Source organism: Globicephala melas, chromosome 1, assembly GCF_963455315.2.
Source record: "Globicephala melas chromosome 1, mGloMel1.2, whole genome shotgun sequence".
NCBI classification, from domain to species: Eukaryota; Metazoa; Chordata; class Mammalia; order Artiodactyla; family Delphinidae; genus Globicephala; species Globicephala melas.
Window position 1 is genome coordinate 56,978,003 of NC_083314.1, and position 15,107 is coordinate 56,993,109.

The window sequence follows — 15,107 nt, forward strand, 5'->3', positions numbered from 1 at the left end:
GTATTAGCTGGGTTTGTTTGAATATGAGGAACAATGTTTTAAATTACTTACTAGTTAAGATACAAAACATTGTTTCTCATATTCAAACAAACCCTAATTAAATCTTCAAGTAAAATGAACCCTCTGGGCGAGTCACTTAAACCTCTTGGGGCCTCAATTTCTTCATTTGGAAACTGCACAAAATCATGAGTACCCAGCAGGTGGCTATTCTGTTCAAACACAGAATTGTGTGCCCCTTAGCCAGTAATACTTTTCGAATAAAACTGGATCCACTTTTTTGATTCTCTGATGGAGAACTTCTGGTGGTGTGAGCTACAGAGAAGAGGCCATCAAAATATGCTTGCTGTGGGGCACTATATGTGTGTTTTCTTTAATGTACCGAACAAAACTCTGTTTCTTTGCCTGTAGCCTGTCTAGAACAACCGCCTGTCGTAAGCTTGCTATTTCTTTGCGCTGCTGTTACCTGGTATGTTTAAGCAATGAAACAGCTGCTGCATTTCAATAGACAAAGGCTTACAGTATGTCTGAGGGGAGGCATTTATTGCTGGCTTTAAATTTCTTAAACAATTCCATATGGAGACTTGAGTGGCAGAACGCTTAATGTAAACTTTCAAAGGAAACTGCCCACCAAATTCTGAACTTTATGAAAGTTGGCTGGAACATATTCTTTTTCAGAAGGCAGAGTAGTCACTCCCATTTCAAAGAGGAAGGGCCACAGCACCGTTTTCAACAGTGATAGTCAACAAATAGAGGACCCGGCTTTAGGCATTTATTGGTTCTGGAGGAACAGCTAGCTTTCTCACCCACAACCATTTGTAGAAACAGCAGGGTTAAGTGGATGGAATTCAGAATAAGGAGTCAAAGTATGTGTTTTCTTGTTGTGATTCTATGATTAATTCTCTCACTTGAAGATCTCTTCACTTTAAAAAAAAAAGTCAACACATATGCATGACACAGTGCTGGGTGTTCACTGTGTTTCTGTTCCTGTACTCAACAGGAATGAACAAATTCTTCTGGAATGAACAAAAAGGGCTCAGACGTTCTGTACAATAAAATGCCATGAGAATATGAGTACATTTTTAAAAAGGGATTTGTATTTTTACATATATATAATTACATATATAGATTTAAAATATATATATATAACTATATACTCTTACATGTATAGTAAAAAAGTGGATAAAATAATACCCAAAGAAAAGCAGTCATCCTAGATGTGTAAAACTATTTTCTGGTAGATATGAAAAGCTAAATTCAAACAAAGATAACCATAACTTCATAAGAATCCAGCATTACATAATGTTTTTGCTTTCTCCTTATTCCTATTAATCTCTACTTCAAGGTTTGACCTTGGAGATCAGATCTTAATTGAAGTCTTCTTTCTCATGACTCTTATGTGAGGTCTCCCTGGAGACAATTAGCAGAACTTTACTTCCATGGATAATACCCTGTAGGTGGGGCTTTCGCCATTTCATGAAGCAAGTGAGCACACCAGTGAGGAGTGAGGGCAATTACCCTCACGTTTCTCTCTCTCTCTCTCTCTCTCTCTCTCTCTCTCTCTGTGTGTGTGTGTGTGTGTGTGTGTGTGTGTGTTTCTTGAGAAGGTGAAAGTAGGTTAGATCTGCAACAGGTTTTTTTTTTTCCTTTTAACTAATTTATGTCAAGCCACTCCTCACAGCTGTAGACAGGAAGTGCTATTTCCTGTGCTGATGATATAATATAGTGCAGAGCAGGGCAGCGTTTGAACTGATGGCAGCACTAATGACTCTCAGTAAAACAGTGAAAAGATAAATGATACTTAATCAGGAAAATGTTTAAATAAGCAAGTGCCTGGATTCCACAGGCAAAACAACCTGAACTCATTTAAGTGAAGTTAAGAGGGTAATTTAAAAAATAGACTATTTGCTTAGGACTTTATATTTTTCAAAATGGCATATAGTCATACTTATGATGTTCTCTGACAACTCTGTGGGGTAGTTCAGGGTTCTTAGTGTAGTTTTAGCAGTGACTGAGTTCAGATCAGAGGGGCCAAATGATTTGCTTCAGGTCACACAGCAGGCCATTGACCAAGCTTAAGTATATAATTTATAGTTTCCAATATATTTGCAATACATTGCTTACCTGCTGATGCATCAAAGCATCCTACTAACCTTGTTTGAATACACGGAATGTGTACAAAAACAGAGTGAGTTAAAAACAAGATTGCTCCCGTGACCATTTGGGGCTTCTTAAAGTCAAGAAACTCATAGATCATGAATAACAAACGGATTGTCATACTTAGAATTTTGAAAGGAATCTTTATATATGGATAATGGCTATTTACAATTCTTAAGTACGCAGCCATATTAGTTTCTTACAATTATACTTTTCATAGTACTTCCATATATACTATCTTGTGGAACAAATCCCTAAGCCAGGTACTTTTTCTATGATTCATATTTCACATATGGAGGAAATAGGTAGAAATAAGTTAAGGATTTGTCTTAGGTTAACAGAGTCAGTAGCAGAGCCAAGCATAGAATCCAGGTTTCTCCTAAATTCTAGTGTGGGGCTCTTTTCAGTACTTTACCATCTAATTTTTATTTGTTACAAGCAAATGCTCATAATATATCATTGATTTAAATAAGAAGGTGTCCTTAGAAGATAACTAGGAATAAAATCGTTGGTGTCTCACTTTTCAAGAGTCAGAAAAGCCTGCTATAAAACACCTCATTATAGCCTATCTTATCTAAAAGATAAGTTCTCAAACAAATTGTGATGTTATTTACACTTTAACAAAGTAGCTAACAAAAGGACCAAACCAGACCATGTAATTTAAGTATCATTTTCTGACTGCTATAAAAATAACCATGAAAAGGGAGAGATTCTATGCAATATAGATCAACAGATGGCTAGTCTCGCAGGCACTTTGAGATCCGTGGCTCTTTCATCTTTACCTTAGAAAAGAAAAGGTAACTGACTTTGTAGCCAAGGGCACAGGGCAAAAAGCCCTTTCCCATGTTAAAATAGCATTCCATAGTTTTTAGAAGGTGAAAATAATCATATTACCATATTCAGTATGTGTGTGTATGCAGAAGAGAATAAATATCTTTTGCCTTTAATCTCAAAGTCTAGGAGCCAGGGTATCTGGTTTTATTGCTGGCTTTGCAACTAATTTATACCCTGACTAGAGTATTTTTGCTCTGCTTTATTGTAAGCAAATTCACACCCTTCTAGAGGAGACAGCCAATAGGGAATACCACTGTACTGTATCTAGAAGTTTTATGTTTTCTTTCTTAAGTTCTCTTCCACTCGTCAGTCACTTACCACTTGTAATGGAAAATGATAAGCCTAGGTGATAGGTATTTCAACCATCCAGAAAATATCACAAAGAAGCTGAAGAGAATGTGAGCAATTTCCACACTAGGATGGGTTAGAGGTTAAAATGAGACAGTTTATAATCACTTACATTATTGATCATAAGATGCATTATCGTTTTTGGAATTAGGTCTCGAATACATTTGTTGATAATAGACATGTAGGAGTCTACGAGGTTGCGAATGGTCTCCACTTGCCTCTCCAACTGTGGGTCCATGGAAAAGTTTTCTGCTTGGCCATTCTCATCATTTTCAGTCTAACAGAAAGGAAAGCCAAACATGGATTATTTCACATTTATTCAGAAGAGAAAAATACCAGACATTATCAGATGAAAGACTTCTGTTTACTGAATTTGGAGTTGTACTACTAGATGGTAACATCTTTATCTTATCAAACAGCCATTAATTCTGAAAAGAGATCAGAACCATGCAGTTATTATGCTACCTTTAGCCTGCCACAATTGAGGAAAAGCAAGTATTGTAATTCTGAATGAATGTTTAGATGGATGACCAGATAAACAGTGCACCTAACAACATACCTCCAGAGAACAATCTAATCTTAAGCCATTTGCAAGCTGGCCAAAGAACTGAATCCAAACATATGATGCAGATGTACACTTCTGGGAGGCGTCTCCAGGGATCCTATAGATTAGAAATAACCTTGGTGTTGTTCTGGAACTCCTAGGTCTGCTCTGGAATGGATCAGCACTTGGATCAGTCCAGATTTAAAACTAAATCTCCTAGGCCTGGCCTGGAGCCAAAGTAAGAGATATAGGGGATAATTCATTTTTCCATGCTCTTGCTGGAATTTGTTATATAAATTCATGCTTCTGTCATCACTACTAAAGGCTGGCTCAACTGTGAAAAACTTACAATTTTAACTTCTAACTTGTTATTCTTTGAATAAAACAGAACGCATCCACACACAAAGCATTTATTTCTGCAGCATGAGAGAAGCATCTGTTTTCTATACTATGGGACTTGAGTTAATTAATTTTGGCTTATCCACCAGAGGCTGGGCTGGAATGGCATCTTCATCATTAAGGACTGACCTATTGGCTTGGCATTGAAATCAATTTAGAACAAATGGTCTCCATTTCAAGTCAGGTTGAACCATCTAAGCCCCAGAACATGATACAAATATTGTTAGTGGTCTGGCTACTTTCTAGCTTTGGAAAGATTTAATTATGAATGCAAAAATAAAAGGGGAAAATAATTTATTGCTTCCAATGTGGACATGAAGTACTTTTCTTTCGAAATGTACATACTTTGATATGCCGGGTTTTTACTCATCCAATCAGTTCTCGGCAAAGCACCGTGCTGAATCGCTTAAAGACATCTATAAATAAGCGTTAACTTTCGATCAATATGCATGTGTGAAAGGCATATTTATAGGCTACAAAAATCAATAATAACAAAGGTAGAAATCAGTTCTAAACATTTATAAAGGCTTCTGTTGCTCTTCTAACACCTTAAAAATATTAAAATAATATGTGCTCACTCTAAAACACAGTGGTCACTTTCCAATCCTGAGAGTCTGGCCCCATACTTCAGGGTGACAACTGGAGGACATTCCTTTTCTTTTTTTTTAACATCTTTATTAGAGTATAATTGCTTTACAATGGTGTGTTAGTTTCTGCTTTATAACAGAGTGAATCAGCTATACTTATACATATGTCCCCATATCTCCTCCCTCTTGCGTCTCCTTCCCACCCTCCCTATCCCACCCCTCTAGGTGGTCACAAAGCACCAAGCTGATCTCCCTGTGCTATGCGGCTGCTTCCCACTAGCTATCTATTTTACATTTGGTAGTATATATATGTCCATGCCACTCTCTCACTTCGTCCCAGCTTACCCTTCCCCCTCCCTGTGTCCTCAAGTCCATTCTCTATGTGTGCATCTTGATTCCTGTCCTGCCCCTAGGTTCTTCAGAACCATTTCTTTTTTTTTTTTAGATTCCACATATATGTGTTAATATATGATACTTGTTTTTCTCTTTCTGACTTACTTCACTCTGTATGACAGACTCTAGGTCCATCCACCTCACTACAAATAACTCAATTTCGTTTCTTTATATGGCTGAGTAATATTCCATTGTATATATGTGCCACATCTTCTTTATCCAATCATCCGATGATGGACACTTAGGTTGCTTCCATGTCCTGGCTGTTGTAGATAGAGCTGCAATGAATACTGTGATACATGACTCTTTTTGAATTATGGTTTTCTCAGGGTATATGCCCAGTAGTGGGACTGCTGGGTCGTATGGTAGTTCTATTTTTAGTTTTTTAAGGAACCTCCATACTGTTCTCCATAGTGGCTGTAACAATTTACATTCCCACCAACCGTGCAAAAGGGTTCCCTTTTCTCCACACCCTCTCCAGCATTTATTGTTTGTAGATTTTTTGAGGATGGCCATTCTGACTGGTGTGACATGATATCTCATTGTAGTTTTGATTTGCATTTCTCTAATGATTAGTGATGTTGAGCATTCTTTCATTTGTTTGTTGGCAATCTGCGTATCTTCTTTGGAGAAATGTCTGTTTAGGTCTTCTACCCATTTTTGGATTGGGTTGTTTGTTTTTTTGATTTTGAGCTGCATGAGCTGCTTGTAAATTTTGGAGATTAATCCTTTGTCAGTTGCTTCATTTGCAAATATTTTCTCCCATTCTGAGGGTTGTCTTTTCGTCTTGTTTATGGTTTCCTTCGCTGTGCAAAAGCTTTTAAGTTTCATTAGGTCCTATTTGTTTATTTTTGTTTTTATTTCCATTTCTCTAGGAGGTGGGTCAAAAAGGATCTTGCTGTGATTTATGTCAGAGTGTTCTGCCTATGTTCTCCTCTAAGAGTTTTATAGTGTCTGGCCTTACATTTAGGGCTTTAATCCATTTTGAGTTTATTTTTGTGTATGGTGTTAGGGAGTGTTCTAATTTCATTCTTTTATATGTAGCTGTCCAGTTTTCCCAGCACCACTCACTGAAGAGGCTGTCTTTTCTCTACTGTATATTCTTGCCTCCTTTATCAAAAATAAGGTGACCATATGTGTGTGGGTTTATCTCTTGACTTTCTATCCTGCTCCACTGATCTATATTTCTGTTTTTGTGCCAGTACCATACTGTGGAGGACATTTCTGAGGCATCTAACTGCTACTACAGCAAGATAGAGGATTGGAAGTTTCAAAAATGACAGTCGTTTCCCTATACCATTTCTTTTTAAATGGTCTTTGGTCACTGAAAGAATTAAATCAGGTAGTTCCTTATTTTTATTATTAATCTGTAATATAAGCACAATAGGATCTGGGATAAATAGGTAAAAAACTAAGGTCATAAATTGGTAAAGTGATAGAGGGAAGGTCAGCCATGGCAGTGAAAAACCAATTGTTTTCCCAAACTTCTTTCCAGGGCATAAAAACCACTGCAGATTGTGTTCCATGCTGAGCCCAAATTCTAAGAATCAGTGGTAACTGCAATGTTGTTTTAAGGGTATTGTATTTGAAAGTAAAAACTTTAGGTTCAAATTCAGGCTTTATCATGTAGTGGTTGTGTGGCCACACCTCACTTATTTAATGTAACTGAGACTCAGTTTCCCCATCTTTAAAATGGGAATACACTTCTCTGGAAAACTTGTGGAAGTTAAATGAGATAATGCATATGAAGTAACCTAGTCAAGGGTCTCGTGGGTGCTCAATAATGTTAGTTTCTCTCTTTCCTTTCTGAATATTCATGGAATGAGTTAGAGAGCCACTTGATTCTCAACACACATTATGGAAATTTAAGTTGAAAAATTTGAGCACAAAACATTTTCAATTCCAACCATATAAAAATGGCAAACGTATTTTTTTATACCACCATGTTTTCTGCAAGCTAGTCCCTTTGCCTGGAATCCCCTCCTCCCATCTGTGAAGATCTTTCATCTTTCAAAACCCAGCTCCCTCATCACCTCTTCTAGACAAACTCCCGATGGCCCTCAGACCCTCCACCGCTCCCTGTACTGTACTTCATCTGTGTCTGGTACTACTGTTTATTATTTTATCCAGCCTAATTTTATGCTTCTCCACTATTAGACTCTGGGGTCTTGTTTCTCTCTCCCTTCTCAGCACCTAGAACAGAGCTTGATGCACCAGAGAAAGAGGAGAAAGAGGAGGAGCTGACACTACAAAAGGGTTTACCTAAATCAAGAAAGCTGCCTAGAGCTTCCCTGGTGGCGCAGTGGTTGAGAGTCCGCCTGCCGACGCAGGGTACACGGGTTCGTTCCCCGGTCCGGGAAGATCCCACATGCTGCGGAGCGGCTGGGCCCGTGAGCAATGGCCGCTGAGCCTGTGCGTCCGGAGTCTGTGCTCCGCAACGGGAGAGGCCACAACAGTGAGAGGCCCGTGTACCGCAAAAAAAAAAAAAAAAAGAAAGAAAAAAAGAAAGCTGCTCAGTGCATTTCAGGATCTCCAAGAGTGTCTACTTGTTACAAAAATTGGAGATGAGAGAAACCGCAAGTTGATGAGTTAGGATCCACTACTACTTGATCATAGTGAGGATGATAAAATGATGATGAAATTATGTATATAAGTGAGAACACATGACCTACAGCTTTGTGATGAAAACATCTTTTACATAAAGCAATATAAACCTCCATAATGGATAAAGTACAATTCAGTTTGTCTCTCTGATCTGAAACATACTGGGATTTTGCTGTTGTATTTAACAGAAGGAGGTGATGGCATTTCAGCATCAACATACTACCTCTCCCAGGAACATTTATTGAGCACTTACTGTGTTCTAGGTACTGTGATAAGCACTTTACATAGAAGATCCACACCACAACCTTAGGAGGTGGGTACCATTGTTATTGTCAACCTAAGAGCACACTGAGGCTCTGAGAGCTGACATGTTTTCAATAAGTGTAAGATGAATATAATGTGAATCCAATTTCTGATTTTCCTTAGGTATAAAAAAATCAAGAAGTATTATGAAACAGGGGAAAATCTATAATATATCAAGTTAGCTTCACAGATAAAATGATAAATGTAAAAAGAGTTTCTAGGAAAAAGATGTCATTTTAAATACTGATATTTGTTAAAAAAAAAAAAAAGTGATTGAGCCAAAAGAGAAAACCAGAATAAATAGCATTTATTAAAAGAACCTCTAGGAACATGAAACACCAGGAAAATTATACCACCATTCTTATTTTCATATAGAAACACTGAATTTCCCCACTTCACACTATTCTTAACATTTAGCCTTGCTTTAATTTCTGCATATAAAAATATGCAAAAGACATTGACATTCACTTTCTGAAATCAGGTGCAAATAATAAACAAAGCATTAGAGTGAATGGAGAACACTGAACGGTTTAATTCTCAACATTAAAAAAAAAAGAAACATTCCAGAATAACCAGTAAAACAATTAGAAATTCTCTTTAGTTTTTGGAAATACTAGTAGACACGTAGTCACATGCAAATCTTAACTACTCTGATAATACCATGGGCATGATGGGGACTCACAGAATTCAAAATGCGAATTTAATTTCTTTTCTGATTTTAGAAAGAAAGAAGGAGTAATTTCCCCTTCCAGTATGTCTAAGATGAATGGGGAAAATGTACATATGTGGAAATTATCTTTTAACTGAGTAACTGCAGAGAGCAAATACTCCCTTTTCTCTAACTCCAGTCTTAAGCAAATTCTCTATCATTCTCTTTTCTGTATGAATACTGTGTATGACTATGTATTTTTTTCTTTGTTTAAACTATAGGATTGCAATAGGATTCTTTGCAGTCTAAGCACTGAAGTGACAGCTGTTTATCATTATCCTCATCAAGGGAATGTAAAATAAAAATAGTAATTTGTCTCTGATCTTTGAGGCAAAAAAGAATGGTCTGCAAACATTTAACCTTTTATGTGCAGGTTCATTGATGCTGTTTACAAAATGTGAATAATATTGTGAAAACCAGCTTTCTTCTGAAAAATAACAATGGACAGCCTTCCTATTGTAAATTTTTTCTAAATAGCTTTTGAGAAATCTAATGCAATTTAAACAATCAAAAATAGCAACTTAGCACTATAAATGTAAAATTGTTTATAAAAATTAATATTATTTGCACGTATTCAAGAAACAGCCTGCTTTATAAAATTTTAATTTAAAAGCTTTCTCCTAAAGACTTGAAACTTTAACAAGTGAAAGAATGATAGAGCCAAATCAGAAATAATTCCCACAATACCTCAAAGCATCCACTATAGAAGCTCTGGGCTTGATCAGGATATCTATTTTTCATATGTTTTGTTTCTGTCTCCTTCCTTTCCTTAAAGCTCTTACTTAATTATGTCATAAGCTTCTTTGAGGATCATTGAAACCGTCTAAATAAGGCTGGTGACTGCAACTCTTTAAAAGTGGAATAATAGAAATCCGAAGTATCCTGGCAATAATATGCACATAAACATACTATTGAGCTAAAGGGGAGTTGGCTGCATCTCTTCTCAGCAGTGGAGAACTTTGGGAGTTAATGTACAGATCTACACAAGTGATTTTTCCAGATAACCAATGCTTGCCCCTTTTAAAGCATCTTATTACTGTTATACAATTCTCCACTCCCTTTAAAAAAAGGGTAAAAAAAATCATTTAACTTTTCTCAGTGAAGCAGGTTGTCATTCTGAAAATACTGTTTCCATGGTAATGCTGCTTTGAATTTTCTAGCCCCAAAATATGGAGAATGTTTCACTAAGAACCTTTCCCCACTTCCAGTCATTCACTTCTGATTTGCAGAGGCCAGAAAGGCAGGCAATGAAACTTGTAAAAAAAAAAAACAACAACAATGGGAAAAACATGCTCCAGGAAGCCTTTGAGGATAGTCTAGGCTACAGTCTGGTACTTTGGGGCAGGTATTTCATTATTATTTCAACATAATAAGTTTATATTTATGAACTTACCTGTTCTCTGGAGAATGCTAATACACAGTCTCACTATAGATTATAAAATAGTAAGTGATTCAGTGTTACATTGCTTAGTGGAGTTTATAGGTGCTGTAAGAATTCAGAGAAGCAGAAGATCAGGGAGGCTGGGATGGGGAGTTACAATGGTCTCACTCTAATGATTTAACTTTACTTCACAGCATTCACTAATAATTGAGAAATCTAATGCAATTATATTAAGGGAGAGAGAGATGAGTCAAAAAATGATCCATCTTCATCCTCTCTATTCTATCACAGGTCTTGCCATCCCTCCTCTGTTGGTAGACCAAATATAAATTTGGGAAGCCTCCTCTCCCCCACTCTCAGTCCTGGTGGTTAGATGGGATCTTACTGATAGGGCCAAGTCCCCCCAAATACCCATCTGGCCTGGCCTCTGCGATGGTAGACGGCAATGTGACCAAGCAAAGCCAATCACAGCACATTTGTCAGAACTGTTAGGAAGGAGACGTTCCCTTTCAGTTAGGATGAAAACTTTTTAAGATGTAAGCCTGAGGGCTAGCCTGTCTCAGAGCGAAGAGGGGTCAAACCTGCCAGTGAATGAAGTCAACAGAGAAAACTGCATAGCTGAGACACGGAGAGGGGCAGATATTTAAAGACATTATTGGAATGTCCGGATCCAGCTGGGACAGCTCTATCTACCTCTGGATTATACAGTTATACCAGTCAGTAAATGGTTTTGTTATTTTTAAAGAGTACACTTGAATTTAATTTCTGTTACTTATGCCCTAAAGAGCCCAAATGAATAAAACACTTAGATATTCATGATGTTCTCTCAGCCTAAAACTTTTTTCTTACACCTCCTCCTGTTCGTCCTTCACGGTTTAGCGCGAATGTAACACACCTTTGAATGCTGCAGCTAAAACACAACACCGTCTGAACATTCAGTTTAGATTTTTTATCCTTTGTCTTGTATCTTTGTTAGGTATGTAAATGTCCATTTCCCTAACCAAAATGAAAGCTTCCTGAAGGCAGGGATCATAATGGTTGATGGCAAATCCACAAGAAAAAGGTGAAAGTTATAGGGCTAAAATGATGCTCAGATAATCCTTAGAGGATACCATTACTACACTGATGCATTCTTGTTATATTACTACATATACTAGTTAATGGGCTATATTTTTCTTTTTTTCTTCAACCAAATTGGTAGACTGACTTCTACCATATGGAAACATTTCTACATTGAAAGTTATGATGAAAAAAAATCTCACTAAATGATAGGAAAATGTCAGATAGTTTTCAAACGGATTTACATTCACTGACCCATTTAATCCTACAGCAAGCTTATGAAGTAGATATTATTATTGTTGTTGTTATTGTTGTTATTTGCATTTTACAGATGAGGAGACTGAGAAGTAAACTCACTTGCTTAAAGTCACTTAGTTAATAAGTGGTAGAGCGGGGATTCCATACAGATATTCCAATTGCAAAATGTATTCTCTTAACTGCTATACAATATTACCTCTTCTCCATTCTTGATTAGGGTGGGGTTGATACTCACCCCACCAACAAAAGTGATCTACAAATACCTTGAAATGAAAGATGTACTTCCAAATGCTACTAGGATGACCAAATATAGTCCTGTGAGAAATGCCTTATAGACGTAAAACAATTCTTCATGATGTTGGTCACAATGAAAGCTCTTCTGTGATTCAGAGTGATTCTTTTGATGCTGCTAATTCTATAACGTCACTATCATCACAAATGTTTTATACTCAAGTAACCAAATATTATGATCACAAGATAAATCTTAGTGGTTTCATTTGTAAGAAGATAATACCTGAAGACTAGGAACAAAAATGACCATCTCAAAAGAGTAATCTATGCTTTTAGAATTCTACTTTTCTTATCTAAAATGCATAACTGCAGGGAAATTTCAAGTTATTACATCCATCATACCATTTGTTTAACAGATATTCTTAAAGCTCATTCATTTTAGAATCAGGGTATTAAGGGATTATAAGGTCTATGCAATGAAACATTGGGTCTTGTTATAAAGGCTGAAAGATGGACAAAGATGTGAAAGAAAAATCATAAATATTATAAAACAAAATTTATCTATTGTTTCATTCTTCAGAAATGTTTACATGGATGAGTACTGATACATCACAGTAAAGTTAATAAAGTCCTAGAGAAAGCAGGGGCAATAAAATTCAAGTATTATGAAAACACTAATTTAGTTCTTCCTTATATTATGAGGTAAATAATCTTAAAAATTCAATATAAATACAGTATCACTTGCTTTACATGCAAAAACATGTAAAAAACAAACGAAAAAGAATGCAATGGATTACAAACACACAATGGTAAAACGCTTTAGGTAGAATCGTTACTTCCTTCAAGAGTGTAGGAAAAAAAACGAAGCCTTTAAAGAAGCAGCTACAGTCAAGGGTTTTAAATTTCTCCAAGGTCCACTGAACACTGTAGTTGATAAAGCTGTCAACCACAGAATTCTACTGCAGAATTCCCAAAGGCCTCAAGATAACTTTTTCATCCATCCCTACAAATGAATTAGTGAGTACACCTTGAGGGCCCAACAGCCTTACCAGACAATCCAGGTAAAACATCTAAAAGCTGTTTTAGACAATTTAGATTCATTTCTGTTAATATGAGAGATGAAAGTAAAATCAGAAGAAATTCGCCATGTTGAGATATTGCAAATTTCTTGTTTCCAACGTTCAAAGGTAGAACATTTCTGGTGACAGCACTGGACCACATCTGTCTGCGTCATAAAATAGACAGCACATACATTGGAATTGGAAAGTTACTTCCAAAGTTGCCAAAAACAGAACTCCTGTCTTTGTAGATAGTCGTTCCCAATTAATACTCTAAAATGTAAGCAAGTTCGTCTCAATTTAGGCAAAATTTCAGTTTGCAGAAAATAGAAATTCATGAAGATGATAAAAATAAAATATACTGTAGATGCTGAAACTACTGATATTGAAAGTAAGATTGATTGGACAAAGAGCTATATAGCAGAAGTTATAACCATTGAGTCTGGAGTTTGTCTTTTGTTACTTCTCTCCATCCCTCTTCTGAAACTCTGTGTGTGTGTGCGTGTGTCTGTGTGTGTGTTGCCTGCTTACCAATATGGAGGATGGAACATATATTTTAAAAAAAACTTACTTTGCTTCACCTTAATACTGATATTTGCTTCAGCTATCAAATTCTGTCTACTTTTCACAGAGTGGTGAAAGTTAAGAGAGACAAGATGACATAAATATCATGGGGCTTCCCTGGTGGCGCAGTGGTTGAAAGTCCGCCTGCTAATGCGGGGGACGTGGGTTCGTGCCCCGGTCTGCGAAGATCCCACATGCTGCGGAGCGGTCCGGGAAGATCCCACATGCCGCGTAGCGGCTGGGTCCGTGAGCCGTGGCCGCTGAGCCTGCGCGTCCGGAGCTTGTGCTCCACAGCGGGAGAGGCCACAACAGTGAGAGACCCGCGTACCGCAAAAAAAAAAAAAAACCAACAAAAACAAAAAAAGATCAGCAACTTACGGTTTCATTTATAATAAAAATTAAAACTCTTCTAAGGTAAATTTATGAAAAGGTGCAATTACTATGAGAAAAATTCTATAGTATTTTAAAGTTTGTATACATGAGATTGTACTGAGGGCTGTGTTAATAAAATTTGTAAACATGACTTGAAGTATAAGAGAAAAATTGATGTGGTTTCTTAAAAACTTTCTTCCCCTAGACTGTTTTAAAAGTAGTTTAGGAGCAGATATCAGACTACAATCACTAACAGATGTTGATCAATCAATCTACTGTTCCAAATAATGTTTTTTATGACGAGATCAAGTTGTTCCTTTACAGAATAACAAGGTAACTTTAGATTAGAGATGTAAATATTGCTAAGAAAATGTACCAATGCATGTATTCACAGTTTCCCCCGAATTTCCCTTTTTCCTAACCATGGCTTCAAAATTCCTAGAAATGTTATTATTAGTGAGTACTATGATAGTCCCTCTGCCAATTGTTTACGTCTACTCAATCCATATAAACAGTTTCAAAGTAAAATAGATATAATGATTTCTGAATTAAAGAGTTGTGTTCAATAATGTATTAAAAACACAGACACAGTCACTTCTGTTAGCTTTGAAATGACCAGGCAGTCAAGGAAGATATACACATTTGCTGATCAAAAGAGAAACACATAGCTTTATCTGCATCATTTCTAGGAAAACAGACCAAAAAAATAACTGTCGATAATTTTTAAATGCATTCACAGACACCATCTCAGTTGAGTCCCAAAACAATCTTATGAGAGAGAAGTATGGGAAGGAATAAAGGAGGTGATCAAGTTAGACCACTTGGTTCTACCACTTACTAATTCTGTGTCCTTGGGCAGGTTAATTAATCTCTGGGAGCTTCAGTTATCTGTCAAATAGAGTAATAATGGTACCTATTATAATTATTACCTATTATAATTATTACCTTTCAAAGGGTTGTTGTGTGGATTAAATAAATTACTAGGGTAGAATTCAGAAGAGTGCCTGGCACATAATAAACCCTCAATAAATTTTAGCCATTATTATTCACTAAGGAAGAATAAATTAAAGCACAGAGAGGGAAGATGATGTACCTGAGATCATAAAGAGAGGAAGATCCAAATGGAACTCCGACCTAATTTTCCTTGTGTACATTTCATGATCTTTATATACCATCTCACTGCTTTTGCTCATTAGCAATACCTAAGTAAAACGAAGTATTAAGGGGCTTCCCTCATGGCGCAGTGGTTGAGAGTCCGCCTGCCGAAGCAGGGGATGCGGGTTCGTGCCCCGGTCTGGGAAGATCCCAC

General features: G+C 36.7%; 1 protein-coding gene across 10 annotated transcripts in view; it reads right to left on the bottom strand.

Moving 5' to 3' along the window:
• The window catches only part of DNM3 (dynamin 3), a 569,430-nt gene that overhangs the window by 35,758 nt on the left and 518,565 nt on the right, over positions 1 to 15,107 (bottom strand). For all 10 annotated transcript variants that reach the window (XM_060296333.1, XM_060296364.1, XM_030875472.2 and 7 more), the window contains one exon: positions 3,449 to 3,613. In XM_060296333.1, the coding sequence (XP_060152316.1) occupies positions 3,449 to 3,613 (165 nt within the window). The remainder of the gene's footprint in view (positions 1 to 3,448; positions 3,614 to 15,107) is intronic.